Raw genomic sequence first — 15,485 nt, 5'->3', positions numbered from 1 at the left:
CAACACAGAGTGGAGATGGTAAAAAATGGTAGAAAGATTTATTTATTTATTTTTTATTTTTTATTTTTTTTGGAATGTGGAACTGAAAAATGTAAGGACTGTAATGATAAGGTAAATAGATGCAGCGCCACTTGAGGAATTTTGTATTTGTGAGTTATGGAAGGAAATCGAATAAAGTATGATGATGGTGATGAAATGATGAATATGGTGATAAATAAAAATAAAATAAAAGAGGTAGTGGGGAACAGAATGGTTTGTGCAAAAGTCGACTGGGTATGGGTTATAAAGATATATTTGTTATAGGAAGACAAGCTGAGGGGCGTGCTGTGAGTGGGGGTGCATGTGAGTGGTGTGTATAAGAGCAAAGCATGTGATATTCTGGAGAGGTAGGTAGGCAAGTAATCATGATCTGGACACAACCTTCCACTACCCTCCACCGTTGGTTTTTCTCTCTCGTAATTAAAATACGTAATTACAATAAGCAACGCCATAGCAAAGCTCTTTTCTTTTTTTTTACGTGGGAGAAGAATACCCATGTAGCCCACTATCCAAGGCATGGACAGCATCATTATCTCACACTTTTCAACCAATGACGTGGGGCAAACCCACTTCTCCATTACCAATTTAAAAACCCTCAAATTCTCCACTTGATGACCAAAGAAAAACATAGTTGAAAGCAACACTAACGACACTAGGTATAGAGAAAGATGTTTTCTCTTTTGTCTGTTTCTGTCCCCACCATCATCATAAAAGAAACTGAGAATAGTGCAGGCCGGAGCTGGTGCGAGCCGTGGCTGGAAGCAGCGGCAGGGCAGCAAGTGGGAGATGCACACACCCAGGGTCGGCGCGAGAGTCCCATTCCGGGGACGTGGAGCTCGGTGATGCGGCCGGAGTCGCAGATGACGCCAGGCCACGAGCATGGGGTGGGCCATGACCCCATCCAAGCAACACCACTCATCCATCTATCGGTTTGTATGGATGGAGCTATGGTAGATATCTCTCAGCCATGACATTAGCCCGGTCCAGGTAAGTCCAAGGTGGGGTTAAGCCGGAGATATGTCGTCCGAAGTGACGAGGAGTTGCCGGAGTCTGTTGATTGGAGGACCAAAGGTGCTGTTGCTCCGAGTAAAGATCAAGGGGATTGTGGGAGTTGCTGGGCGTTCTTGACGGTGGCGGCGGTGGAAGGCCTGAACAAGATCAAAACCGGAGAACCGATCGAGCTCTCTGAGCAAGAACTCGTCGACTGCGATCGAGCATACGACGCTGGTGCAATGGCGGCCTCATGATCAACCCAGGGGGGTAGCGTAACCAGCTGCAAGCTGTTTGGTGTATTGCTATCACCTACGGTGGGCAGAGGGTCCAATTGCAAAGCTGTCTGCTGGGTGCAAAAAGGAGCTATGAATCCTGTGTGTGTGAAACCCATTGTTGGGGACGATGATTGGAGGTGAAGAGTGAGGCAATTGGTGAGTGGGTTTGTTTGTTGTATTAAGAAGACTATCTTTGTTGAAGTGTTGTATTCGAGCTATGAATTGTTGTTGAAGAATCTGCCATGAAAGAAGAAATTAAGGAAATTTGGATTTGTCCAGCGGGCGGCCAAGGCGAGATTGCCGCCTGCCGGTGAAACGAAATTACTAGGTTCTTAACCTAGCTCTGATACCATGTAAGATAAATTGAGTGAGAGAGAATAAATTGTATGTATTATGATTGATGTATTAAATGTGTATATTACAAATGGTGAGGGGCTGCTTATATAGGAGAAGTTTACAGACAAAAGGATGCACTGCACTATCTGCACTATCTTAAAGCAACCGAAAGCAGCACTATCATTACCTAACATTATTAATGCATTAAAGCTAAGGCTAACATCATTGCAAGCACAGGCACTAATATATACTAATAGTAGAATATACTAACACCACGCATGCCCTTCTATTCTTGCATACAACACTGTGGTAGGACTGTAATAGGGAGCCAAAGAAACCATGCTATTCTAAGAACAAAGGTCAACTTGCTTCATTTCGCTAGGTAAAAACAACAAATTCTGGGTGTGTTTGGTAACGTTTACGTTTTCAGTTTATATTTACAAAAATTTTATAAACTGGTTTTTGTTTATTTTTAAAAAAACATAAACTACAAACGCATTTGATAATTGACAAAACGTTTAAAAAATTTTAAAAATATAAAAAAGAGTGAGAAATGGCAAGTGGCGGCAGAAGACGGTAGTGGAAAGTGGTGACAGTGGGTGGTGGGTAGGTGGTGGTGGTGGGTCGGTGGGTGACGGTGGCGGGTGGCACTACAAGAAAAAGCACCTTTGGCGACTAAATTTTTAGTCGCCAAAAGTCGACTTTTCACTTTCCCCAACTAAATATTTTAGTCGCCGATTTTGTCGCGAATACATGGTCGCCGGAGGTATTGGAGACTAAAAAAGTTTTAGTCGGCAAAAAACAAGTCTTTAGCGACCAAAGCTTTTGTCGCCAATAGTCAATTACATTTTTGAAAATTATACATTTAGCGACCAATCTTTTAGTCGCCGATAGTGAATTATTTTTTTATTATTTATACATTTGCCGACTATCTTTTTCGTCGCCAATAATCAAGCTTTTGGCGACCACACATTTTAGTCGCCAAAAGCATATTTCAGGAAAAAAAAAAATTACCCTCTGCTGTTCCCAAGTTTCGAACCACCAACCTCCCACATTCTAAACCTTTACCAACACACTCTCCCCACTATGCCACTACGACATCACATGAATATAAATGCAACATATATTATTTATATAGTATATTGACCGGTATTAATACAAAACTATATATATAAAAATAAATATTTTTATTTAATATAATTTATGTAAAAAATGAATTATTTACTAAAAAAAATAGGAGACCACTTTTGGTGACTAAAGCTGTTTTTTAGTCGCCAATTCTATACTTTTTGGCTACTAATTACTTTTTTGTCGCTAAAAGAATTAATTCCGGCCGAAAACCTTCACTTTTGGCGACTAAACTGAATTTTAGTCGCCAATTGTTGACTTTTAGCTACTAAATATTTTTTAGTAGCCAAAAAGCTTCACTTTTGGCTACGAATTTTTTTTTGTAGGTAAAACACGTATAATCGGTGACCAAACTATTTTTTAGTCGCCAAAACCTATACTTTTGGCTACTAAATGGTTTTAGTCGCCAAAAACCTTGACTTTTGGCTACTAAAATTTTTTTAGTCGCTAAAACCCATATAATCGGTGACTAAACTGATTTTTAGTCGCCAATAACTATACATTTGGCTACTAAACTGTTTTAGTCGCCAAAAGTCTTCACTTTTGGCTACTAATTCCATTTTAGTCTCTGAAAGTGCTACTTTCAGCGACGAAATTTTTTTTTTTAGTCGCCATTTGTGCCCTTTGTTGTAGTGTGGTGGGTGGTGGTGGCAGGTAGTGGATGGTGGTGGCAGGTGGGTGGTGAGTGGTGGTGGCAAGTAGGTGGTGGGTGGTTGTGGCGGGTGGATGGCAGGTGAGTTGTGGGTGGTGGTGGCGGGCGGTAGATGGTTGTGGCGGGTGGATGGCGGGTGGGTGGTGGGTGGTGGTGGTGGTGGTGGTGGTGGTGGTGAGGGGTGGGTGGTGGTGGCGGTGAAGGGTGGGTGGTGGTGGCGAGTGGGTGGCAGGTGGGTGGTGGTGGTGAGAAGTGGGCGGTGGGTGGTGGTGGTGGTGGTGGTGGTAGGTGGGTGGTGAGTGGTGGTGGCAGGTGGTGGTGGGGGTTGGGTGGTGGTGGTGGTGGTGGAAGACGGTGGTGGAAAATGGTGGCGGGTGGTGGCTAGTGTTGGGTGGTAAAAAAAAAAAAAACTAAAAACTCAAAACGGAAACACATTTTTTGTGTTTTTATTTTTTTGTCAAATTTATAAACTAAGACCACTGATTTATAAATCAAAAAAATTTTCAAACAAGTTTTTATTTGAGTTTTTAACATTTTTATAAATATAAACAGAAAATTGAAAACGTAAGTGTTACCAAACGACATTTTGTAAATGCTAACAGATAGGGCATAATGTAGGGGGCTAACCAAGCTCGATTTGGATGTAAACAAGGCAAATCGTTTTTATTTGGTTTTAAGATCCCATTTAATATAGAGAGAAAAAAAAGGGGGTTTTATTTTAAAAAAAATGTCCAACTTACAGTGATGCGACTACTTACTTTCCATGGAGACCTAACGAGAAGCCAGCAAGAACAACATAGGTACCAAACGCCATGAATGGAATGTACAAGTCTGGAGCATTTATATCATAAATTGGTGGCTTATAGGAAAGCCTTCCCCCCACAAGCTCTGTTATCCTTGTCCAATGGCCCTAATGCTGTGTTTGGTTGAGGGATTTAACGAGAAGTTTGGAAAGAAAAAGGGAAAAAATGTGTGAAACTAGGTGAAATATAAGTATATTTTATTCACATTTCACCTAACTTTTCTCTTTCCCTTTCCCTTTTTCTTTCCAAATCCATCCTCAAATCTCACAACCAAACACGGCGTAAAGAATGAGAATAAGAAAATGGTAACAGCTGTCGAAGAAATAATTGACCAACTAGAGGGTAAGAAAATAGTGGAATTAGTAGTTACCCTGTGCAGAAAATGGAAAGAGAACAACCTTCAATTTGTTCCTTACGTAATGGTCATTAACTTGAAAATAGTATTGGGGATCAGAGAAGTACCTACTTATCTGTTCATTAAAGAAAATATTGAAATTGTGAATGAACAAACCTCAAAATTAAATATCAAAATTATTAATGATCACAGAACACAAAAAACCTGGTGCTTAGAATGTTAAAATCATTATGACAGTGCTATTATCCGATTATAGAACAACCAGTAGATGTGCATATGTCGCATTATGCAATACCCTTATGTTGTGTTTGGTTGGGAGATTTGGAGAGGGATTTAAAAAGAGAAATGGAAAAGGTAGGTGAAATGTGAATAAAACATGTCTATATTTCACCTAATTTCACACACCTTTTCCCTTTCCCTTTCCAAATCCCTCCTCAAATCCCCCAACCAAATACAACATTTAAGAACATGCTGCAGAACTCATTCTAAAAATAAGCTTTCTATACTACTATAAATAACACATTTGCCGGTGGAGGGGTGAAGGACTTTCATTTCTCTGAATATGCTAACCATGGGAAATAAAATGTCCAGTAGAAGTTCAATTTTTTCCTAGATTTTACATTAGATAGGACTTGAGTTAATTGTGTTTTTTTCCTCAGCATTCATATACAAATGTCATCCTTTGGGGTTTACGATCACTCCTAGTAATCGGTTATAAATACATCTTACTTTGCCGTAGTTCATACAACCCCTAAACTCCTCTTCTTATTTCTGGAACTAGGTCCGCTATCACTCCACATCTTCTTTACCCTCTCGACAACTCAGGGTATGCCCTCTTTCTTTCTTACATCTTAAATGATCAGTTTCTAAAGCTGAAACTCAGAACGACGATGTCTTTCATACAAAGATTTCAATTTTATAATTTCACTCTATTATGAATTAATTTAGTGAAAGTTACTATTTTTTATGTTTCCTGCTTTAATTGATAGAACTGTTTGTTTGTTTTATAATAGATTTTGGATGAGGGAAATCTGATGTTGGCATGAGAATGAGATGATGATCATGATTTTATTTCCCTATTGGTTTGATCGCCGATATGATGGCATTTGTATTAGCTCTGTCCGATCATTCTCTTTAAATCCCACCATCTTGTTTGTTTATCTTTACATTGTTCTATTTATTCTTAAATGCTCTGTTTTTTAGAATATTATGCAATATTTCTGGTTTTTGCATCATGGACGGATCGGGGTGCGAAAGTATGTTTGGGGCCCTTATAATTTTAAAATTTTCAGTATAATATTTGATGTTTTTCAAATTTTTGGAGATGTGGATCCATCCCTGTTTTGCATCATGACTAATTGTATGAAAAACACCAAACGATTACTTTGTGCATTTTAATATTTGTGAAACGTGCAAAGATTTTATTCTTAAGAAATTTGCTTGAGAGAATGAGATGATGATTAGATTTGTTTCCCTATTGGTTTGATCACCAGGATGTTGGTTTTGTATTAGGTCTATCTGATCATTCTCTTCATTTTTAGAAAAAAAACTTTCACTGGTTTTTTTTGGCTCAAAACTATTTTGATTATTTCTTGGAAGTTTGTACATTGCTGATATGTTTTTTTTTTTTTCTGGGCCTGCCGCATGATGTTAGCGGATTAGTAAGATGGGTTTTCACAATTGGCTGTTCGACTTCATAAACTTGAACCTGCAAATCTCCCTTTAGAAATGTAGAGGCACAACCATTGGAGTTGTTATCAAATTTAGATATGTTTTTTTATTCAATAAGCATTTAAAAAAATTTCCTTTGTTTCGTTAGGCACTAATTATTTCTTTTGGCGTGAATCCAGTTGGTCTGCTAACCTCTCCTCCTCTTTTTTTTTTTTTCTTTTTTTTCAAATTTTCTTGCTGTTTTTATATTTGTTCAATGTTATTTTTTTCTTTTATATTTAGTCATCAACTTGAATTTTGGTTTGTGTGGTTTTGTCCAAATCCAAGGAACCCGAAAGTCTATGTAGTTGCACAAACCATGCTGACTCTATCCAGAATTTCTGGTGATTATTGTGCTAAATGTGACAGCCATGTTGCTTTCAGACAATCTTGTAAGATGTTCTTACATGTTGATTATATATCTTGTGCATTTTTAGTAGTTGGAGAATTATTTGATGTTGATCTAATATTGGTTTGATAACCTTGGTGATGGCTAAATTTATATGTTAGATCTATCTGATCATTCTCTTCATTCTTTTGTTAGATTTTATTGCTTTATTCTGGATTTTCTTCAAATGGGTGTTGGTGATGTTTGAGCCTACATTTTCTGTCAAAATGAATCCAATTACCATTTACCAAACCTAGATGTTTCTTCATCTTTTTCAGATGGTGAACCTAGATGTGTCATTATAGTTTCTCTTTGTTATGTAACACTAAAAAAAGTTGTTCAATTGAGAAAGGTCTGCACATATGGAAGGCTTTTCAGGTTCAGTGTAATCGAAGCCGTTGAGCTCAAAATTTGTGCTAGATTTTTTTGTTGTTGAGCCTAAATGATCTTATAGCCATTCTTAGCTAGAAGATTTTTCAAAGCTTGACAGAGATTTGTACATATTTTAGGGGTCATGTTTGGGCACTTGTTAAGGTGTTAAGGAGTGAAGTCTTGTAAATTGTTGAATCTTAAATAATAATTATTTTAATGTATATCAAATGTAAAGTATTAATTATAAAATATGGTAGATTTTGTTAATGTGTGCGCTTAAGGTACATGTTACGATGCTAGAAAATATTGCATATCACCATGAAAGTGGGTGTATTAAATAATGCATAATGATTTTTAAGCTTTTTTAACATATGCCTTAAGGGTGTATGTTAACAAGACTCAAATATTTTATATAAAATTCATACAAAAAATATGACAAAAATGATGTAGCAATGTCATTATTTATTGTAAATAAATTTATTTTTAATAATATTTATATTTTGTTTTGAAGTAAAAAGTTCTCAATGAGTCACAATGTATGAATATTGCTCTCTATATAATAAGCCTCCGTTTGGGAAGTGGGTTGGCTTTTCGACTTTTTGACTTTTTTGGCTATTTTAGCGTAGGCTAAAAAGTTTGGTTTGGGAAGGGCTTTTTGGCTTTTTTGGCTTTTTTGTGAGAGAAGAATATAATGATTATGGGTTAGATGTGATATTTTGTTTTTTGTGGTTAAAATAGCATATTTTGTCTTTTGTGGCTAAAATAGCTAAAAAAACCCCATTTAGGTCTTGCCAAACGGAGCCTAAATAGTCAAATAATAAATGTGTATAATTTAATGTTTTAGATAAAAATAGAATTTACTAAAATCAAGAGCAATTAATACAAGTATAAATATACTTAGCCCTATGTTAATGTTCCTTAGACATTAGTTCATGTGGCGTCTCAATTTTTTTTTTTTGAAACGTTATAAGATTTAAATAACAATAACTTACTAGATAAAATTTTAACTACTAGTTAGGAACTTTTAAGTTCTTACAAAGCCAAAGTCCAACGACAAAATAAAACTACAAGTTCACACACAACGTCACAACATAGTTTAATCCTAATACAAGGAATAACAGGATTTTATTCTGATAAAATCTTGACTCTAAGTCAGCCAAGGTTCGATATTGGCAGCAGCTCCAATTTCAGCCCCAGTCCCTTCTTCGACATAATTTGGCATGAAACGCCAGGGCAACAAAATATATGCCATGAGTTTTGCAACACAGTAAGAAAACGTAACCAACCTACCATTCTTTTTAAGAGAAAGATAATAAGATTCTAAACATGAGATAACAATATAATTGTACACATAAATTACAACCCTTAGAATAATTTCAGTAATTTTAATAAATTAGGTGACACTCGAAATCTCACCAAAGAGATTTAACTTACCAACCACTAAGCATGGCAACGGTTAATTTGAAACCCTCCCTTGGTCAAATATTTAAGTGTTACCAACCGTAACTACCAGGGATGCCCACGTCCGGAGTTATATACCCAAGTAGTGGCATCCGTGGTCTGCCCCAAGGAAACGGTCTGCCAGGGGTAAGTAACCTCCCTGTGTGCCACCTGCACATCCACCCTTATTCCAAAACCGAATACCGAAAAGGGTTCAAATAAGTCTCGTGTCATCTTAGAGTTTCGCAACACAATTTACGTGAGAATTCTCAAAACCAGGGCTCACCCTGAACAGCCGGTGTTAACCGTCGACCCTTAATTCCGTACAGTCTTTAAACCAAGACTCACCCCGAACAACTGGTATTAACCGTCAATTGTTAATGTTGTATATGCCGTTAACCATTTCAGTTAATTTTGATATTAATCACAAATAATTCCAAATTTTTAATCACAAGTAATGTTATACCAACTCATTAAAATTCCCAATCATAAAATATTGCATGTGTCACACAATACTAAATAAGAGTACAGAATTTTAAATAAACAATTTATTTAAACCATGGTATGAAATAATAACTTAGATACAAGAATTAAACCATAAATACACACATGCACAATTTTTTTTTTTTTTTGATTTACAAAATTAGACTAGCATAATATTAAAGTGGTGATTTTATTCTGTCCAGAAAAATTTTCAGAGTATATATCTTGTAAATAAAATTATAAATACATTACTTATACAACTCTAAAATTCATATCAATCTACATGATACTCAATAAACATGTTATGGTTATTTTTCAGAAAGCATTTTCCAAAAATAACTTATAAATAATTGTAAACAATTTCCAAGGATGTTTATGACACAGATTTGTCACATTTCCTTACATTAACTCCATGCTTAAATTTATAGATCAAACCCATGATCTACAAATTTATCATGGAACTAGACTTCTCAAATTTCATCTTTTAGTTAGAAATTACCAGATTTGGCTTAATATAGAATTTTAAAACGTTTTTCAAATACCTGGTAAAATCTGTCTCACAGTTTCATATTTAGTTAGAAATTTGTATAAATTCGTAGAAAGCTCGAAAATTGTTTCCAAAAATTTCTGGATAAACTAGACATCATTATAAACGACTTTGTAGAATAAATCATCTCGAAATTTTGAGTATAAAATTATCTAAAAATTCAGGTAACATGCTGGCAGATTCAAAACAGATTATTCTCAACACAGTTTCAGATTTAGTTAAAACTTTGTATAATTTCGTAGAAAGCTCGAAAATTGTTTCCAAAATTTCTGAATAAACTAGACATCATTATCAACAACTTTGTAGAAGAAATCATCTCGAAATTTTTAGTATAAAATTATCTAAAAATTCGGGTAACATCCTGACAGATTCAAAACAGATTATTCTCAACACAGTTTAGACAATGTATCATATGTATACAATCTGAAAATTTCAATTATGCAAAAAAAAATGAGAGGATTGAGAGGGTCTTCTTACATAGTAGTGATGAAATGATAGAAGAATTTGCTTCCTAAACCTTCTTCTCCTTCTGCTGAATTCTTCTTCCCTATTTCTTCCTCACCCGTCAAAAGGAATACATGCATGCAAACACTGAAACCTACCCTTCTATGCATGACTATTATGTGCATTATATAGACCTCCGAGGCTAGCTCTCTTTCTCTCTCTCCCTCTCTCTCTCTCTCTCTCTCTCTCTACCATTACCTTTCTCCAAGTTCTAAGAATAAGCTTTCCCTAAATTTTATGGTTTCCTAATTTCTAAGAGATGGTGGGTTTGGTAGGAACTATGGGTTGTTTGCCCACGGTTTGTTTGTTTATATATATATATTTTTATTTATTTATTTATTTATTTATTTTTTTAACAATAATTATTGAACATCCACAACATTTTTATTCTTAATAGGGTCTTTGTTAGCAATAGAATTGGGTTAATTTAAAACTACTAAATTAATTTAGTTATTTATTTTCTTTCAAGAATAATTTAAATATGGGTTTTCACAATCTACCCTCCTAAAAAGAATTTCGTCCTCGAAATTAATTCGTACCTTTAGACTCGAAAAGTTGGGGGTAATTGACACGTATGATGTCTTCTCGCTCCCACGTTGACTCTTCCGTCCCAGAATGTCTCCAGAGAACTCGAACCAATGGTATAGTTTTACCTCGTAATTTCTTCTCGCGACGATCTAAAATCTTGACAGGCTTTTCTACAAATGTCACATCTTCATCAAGATTAATCTCCTCCCAATTAATGATGTGAGAAGGGTGTGGCTCGTATTTCCGTAGCATAGAGACGTGGAAAACATTATGTACTCCAGCCAGTTGAGGCGGTAGAGCCAAACGGTACGCCACTTCTCCTATTTTGTCCAAAATTTCGAAAGGTCCAATGAAGCGAGGTGACAACTTTCCATTTTTTCCGAAACGAACAACTCCTCGGCGAGGCTGTATTTTCAGAAACACATGATCTCCAACTTTAAATGCTGAAGGTCTTCTCCTTTGATCTGCATAGCTTTTCTGCCTACTCTGAGCGGTCTCAAGCCTTTGCCTAATTAGTTTCACCTTCTCGATAGTTTCTTGAACTAACTCTGGCCCTAAAAGAGGTGCTTCTCCGACTTCTGTCCAACATATTGGTGATCGGCAAGGCCGTCCGTACAAAGCTTTATACGGTGCCATACCAATACTTGCTTGAAAACTGTTATTGTAAGAGAATTCGACTAGTGGTAAATATTTCTCCCAACTACCTTTAAAGTCCATCACACAAGCTCGAAGCATGTCTTCTAAAGTCTGAATTGTTCTTTCTGATTGACCGTCAGTTTGAGGGTGAAAAGCTGTACTAAAACACAACTCTGTACCCAAGGCCTTTTGCAGACTTTGCCAGAACTGTGACGTAAAACGAGAATCACGATCTGACACTATTGAGACTGGTACTCTATGCAATCTAATGATTTCTCGAATAAATAATCGGCTTAAAGATTCGAGTGTGCCTGCTGGTCCTATTGGTAGGAAATGTGCCGTCTTAGTTAATCGATCAACCACCATCCAAATGGCATCATGGCCTTACGACGACCGGGGTAATCCTGTTACAAAATCCATTGTTATGTGTTCCCATTTCCACTTAGGTATTGGTAAAGGTTGGAGTTTCCCTGCCGGCTTTTGATGTTCTGCCTTCACTTGCTGACACGTCAAGCACTTAGATACGAATTGAGCAACGTCCTTCTTCATTCCACTCCACCAATACTGTCGCTTAAGATCCTGGTACATCTTGTTTCCTCCCGGATGAATCGCAAAAACTGAATGGTGAAATTCTTTAAGTATTTCGTCTCTTACTTGTTCGATGTTTGGCACAAAAATTCTATCTACATACCTTAAACTACCATCTTGATGGAGTGTCCAATCCGGTGAAGATTCCTCGGTCACTAATCGGGCCTTGATGAAGTCGGTCTCTTGATCAAATCTTTGGGCTTCCAACACTTTGGTAAGAAGTTGGGGTGTTGTAACTATTGTAAACAACCTACCCTTCCCATTCTGAGTCTCTGGTTGTAACTTAAACTCATTCATAGTGCTTACCATTTCCCATTCTTTAATTGATATGCTGGCTACAATCTCTCTTGTCTTTCGACTTAGTGCATCTGCTACAACATTAGCCTTCTCGGGATGATAAGATATGGTGAATTGGTAATCTTCAAGGTACTCCATCCAGCGTCTCTGCCTCATGTTCAAATCTCTTTGGGTGAACAAGTACTTCATGCTTTTATGATCGGTAAATATCTCAAATTTTTCGCCATAAAGGTAATGTCGCCAAGTCTTAAGTGCATAGACCACAGCCGCCAACTCCAGATCATGAGTAGGATAATTTTTCTCATGATTCTTCAATTGTCTTGATCCGTAAGCTACTACCTTCCCGTTTTGCATTAACACACTACCTAACCCTTCCTTAGAGGCATCACAATAAACAGTGTACCCAACGTCACGTTTGGGTATGACTAATATAGGAGCGCTTGTCAGTCTCTTCTTGAGTTCTTGAAATGACTGTTCACACGCTTCGTTCCATTCAAACTTTACTCCTTTTTGCGTTAGGCGTGTCATCGGCTTGGCTAATTTGGAGAAATCCTGAATGAATCTCCTATAATAACCTGCTAATCCCAAGAAACTACGAATCTCAAACGTATTCTTAGGTTGTTTCCACCCCATGACTGCTTCTACTTTAGCAGGATCCACTGATATACCTGATTCAGACACAACATAACCTAAGAACTTTACTTCCTTCAATCAAAATTCACATTTGCTAGCTTTAGCATACAATTGGTTTTCTCTTAGAATTTGCAAAACGGTTCTCAGATGTTGCTCGTGGTCTTCCTCCGATCGTGAGTATATCAAAATATCATCAATGAATACTACCACAAATTGGTCTAAATAGGGGGTAAAAATTTTGTTCATTAAACTCATGAATACCCCAGGAGCATTTGTCAAACCAAATGGCATTACCACAAACTCATAGTGGCCATAACAGGTTTGAAATGCAGTTTTGGGTATATCTTCTCCTCTGACACGAAGTTAGTGGTATCTCGACCTAAGGTCAATTTTGGAAAAACATTTTGAACCTCTTAATTGATCGAACAAGTCATCAATTCTGGGTAAGGGATATCGATTTTTAATGGTGGCTCGATTTAGTTGTCGATAATCGATGCACAATCTTAAGGTTCCATCCTTCTTCTTCGCAAATAATGCTGGCGCTCCCCAAGGGGACGTGCTTGGTCTGATGAACTTTTTATTCAACAGTTCTTGCAACTGTTCCTTCAATTCTCAAAGTTCAGCTAACGCCATACGATGTGGTGCTATTGAAATCGGTGAAGTCCCAGGTTGAAGCTCAATCATGAAATCTACATCTCGTTTTGGAGGCAATCCTGGTAATTCGTCAGGGAAAACGTCAGCGTACTTGCACACCACATGGGGTAATCCTGGATCCTCTCGATTTTCGTCTTCCAAAATTAGGCTTGCCAACCATCCGTTTAGTTGATCATGCCATCGCGACTTGCGACACGTTGGAGTTAGAGAATCTTGTCTATCTCCTTTAAATTGAACTTTCGTGCCGTTAAGGGGGGATGCTGTCACTGTCTTACAGTAACAATCAATAATGGCTCGATGAACTGACAACCAATCCATTCCTAGGATGACGTCAAAATCAGACATATCCATAACTCTTAGATCACAGATCAAAAATGAACCGGAGATTTCTAGCTCACAAGATTTACATACTAGATTTACTCGGGTTTGACCTCCTAAGGGTGAAGCGACACTCATAGCTATCTCTAACGCTTCTGGTTCTAAACCCAAACTTGTCACACATGCAGTGGATATAAAAGAATGCGAAGCTCCAGAATCAAACAATACTTTAACCCAAGAATTCATAAGGATTAACATACCTTGAATTACTGATGGGTTATCAACATCTTCTTCTTCTTGGAGAGCATACATTCTCCCTACTGCCTGTTGGTTAGTCTCTCCTGGTTTCTTTCCATTTCCAGCTCCTTGTGGTTGTGTTCTTGGTCGGCCTGCATTCTTAGAGGCTTGAGGCTGCCCCTTGTTGGTTTGAGTATTTTGAGTAAGCTTAGAACCTTGCCCTAGTTGGCATTTGTTGGATTGTTGTGCCCCTCGCTGATCCATAAAATACTCCCCACCTTGAGGACACTCACTTCGACGATGCCCCTGTTGACCACATCTGAAACATCTTCATTTCCACTCATTTACAAAGTTTTCTCCCTACTGGTTTCCTCGATTCTGCCTTTGTTGCTGCTGCATCCCTCCGGCATAAGGTGCTGGCGCAGGATGGTTTCTGGTGTTGCGGACTGGGCCTCCTCAGCGTGGTTGGTTGTTGTTCCTTGATCGCTGATTTCGAATGTGTTCGGAATCTGCTAACTCTCGTTCCACAATTAAAGCTCGATCCACCATCTGGGCATAGGTGGAGAGTTGCACTATGATCAATCTTCCTCTAATGTCTGTGTCCAAGCCCCATTCAAATCGCCTAACCTTATCCTCTTTATTTGCTACTATGGCTGAAGCGTACCGTGAAAGAGCTTCAAAACGGTTCGCATATTGAGCGACTGACATTTTTCCTTGTTTCAGTTGGATGAACTCTTGAATCATTTCTTGTTTTAGCGAGTTAGGAAAATACTTTTCCATGAACAGGTCTTCGAACTGTCTCCAAGTTAATGTCTCTACTTGTCGAGTACTTTTGATCATTTCCCACCAATGATCTACTTCCCCTTCCATTTGAAATGTCGCCATGGTCACTCTATCTTGTTCATTTCGGATGTCAGAAGTATCTAGCACCTTCTTAATTTGTCTTAACCAAGCTTCAGCTTCATGGAGGTTTGATCCACCAAGGAATTTGTGGGGACGTAGCTTTTTAAATTTTGCGATCATCTCCGATTTGTTTTGATCTTGGTTTCGGGGTGGTATATTGCCTACCCTATCAGCAATCGTGCGTATAATTTGAGCAACATCGCCATCAGGCACTCCATCAGCATTACCGTTGTTATTATTTCTTGTTCGCCCAGCCATTCTGCATGATGGGATTTTCTTGTGATTTATTCATTTATTTATTATCATTATTATTATTATTATTATATTTACGTGCAAGGATAGTTAAAAAAAAAAAACTTCATTAATTAGGCTAGATAAGCTACAATTAGCAAAATACAAATAAAACAAAAGAAAAGATTAAATAACATACTACGAGCAAGAGATAGCCCCTACAATCCGAGTTAACTCCTACACTCACAATTCTAAACTAGGCAATTTTTACATGTGAGCATACAAAACAATCAGTTAGCCTAGTTTATAGTTCCTTTAAGACCCCTTAAAATAGCCAAGGAAAGTCTCTCCACACCAGGGCTTTCGGCTCCCATGTGGCTTGGAAAAGTCCCATGAATCGCCACAGCACCCATACGAAGATAGCAGTTTCGCACA

The 15,485-nt window shown here is 37.5% G+C and overlaps 1 protein-coding gene and 3 pseudogenes across 1 annotated transcript; 3 read left to right on the top strand and 1 right to left on the bottom strand.

Moving 5' to 3' along the window:
* The first annotated feature begins 5,627 nt into the window (after positions 1-5,627).
* LOC145804931 (small nucleolar RNA Z102/R77) lies at positions 5,628-5,712 on the top strand (annotated as a pseudogene).
* Positions 5,713-6,027: 315 nt separating this feature from the next.
* Positions 6,028-6,109, top strand: LOC145804932 (small nucleolar RNA Z102/R77; annotated as a pseudogene).
* A 627-nt stretch (positions 6,110-6,736) lies between these two features.
* LOC145804937 (small nucleolar RNA Z102/R77) lies at positions 6,737-6,817 on the top strand (annotated as a pseudogene).
* Positions 6,818-13,319: 6,502 nt separating this feature from the next.
* LOC145803775 (uncharacterized) lies at positions 13,320-15,077 on the bottom strand. The gene is made up of 2 exons (XM_082897115.1): positions 14,434-15,077; positions 13,320-14,235 (listed from the first exon to the last, which is right to left on the bottom strand). Exons 1-2 carry the CDS (start codon positions 15,075-15,077, stop codon positions 13,320-13,322), a joined length of 1,560 nt encoding a protein of 519 aa, XP_082753241.1.
* Positions 15,078-15,485: the final 408 nt, after the last annotated feature.

This window comes from Camellia sinensis, chromosome 12 (assembly GCF_055761805.1).
Source record: "Camellia sinensis isolate YWXY chromosome 12, ASM5576180v1, whole genome shotgun sequence".
NCBI classification, from domain to species: domain Eukaryota; kingdom Viridiplantae; phylum Streptophyta; class Magnoliopsida; order Ericales; family Theaceae; genus Camellia; species Camellia sinensis.
Note: the sequence above shows the minus strand (reverse complement) of the source record. Positions and strands in the feature narration are given on the sequence as shown.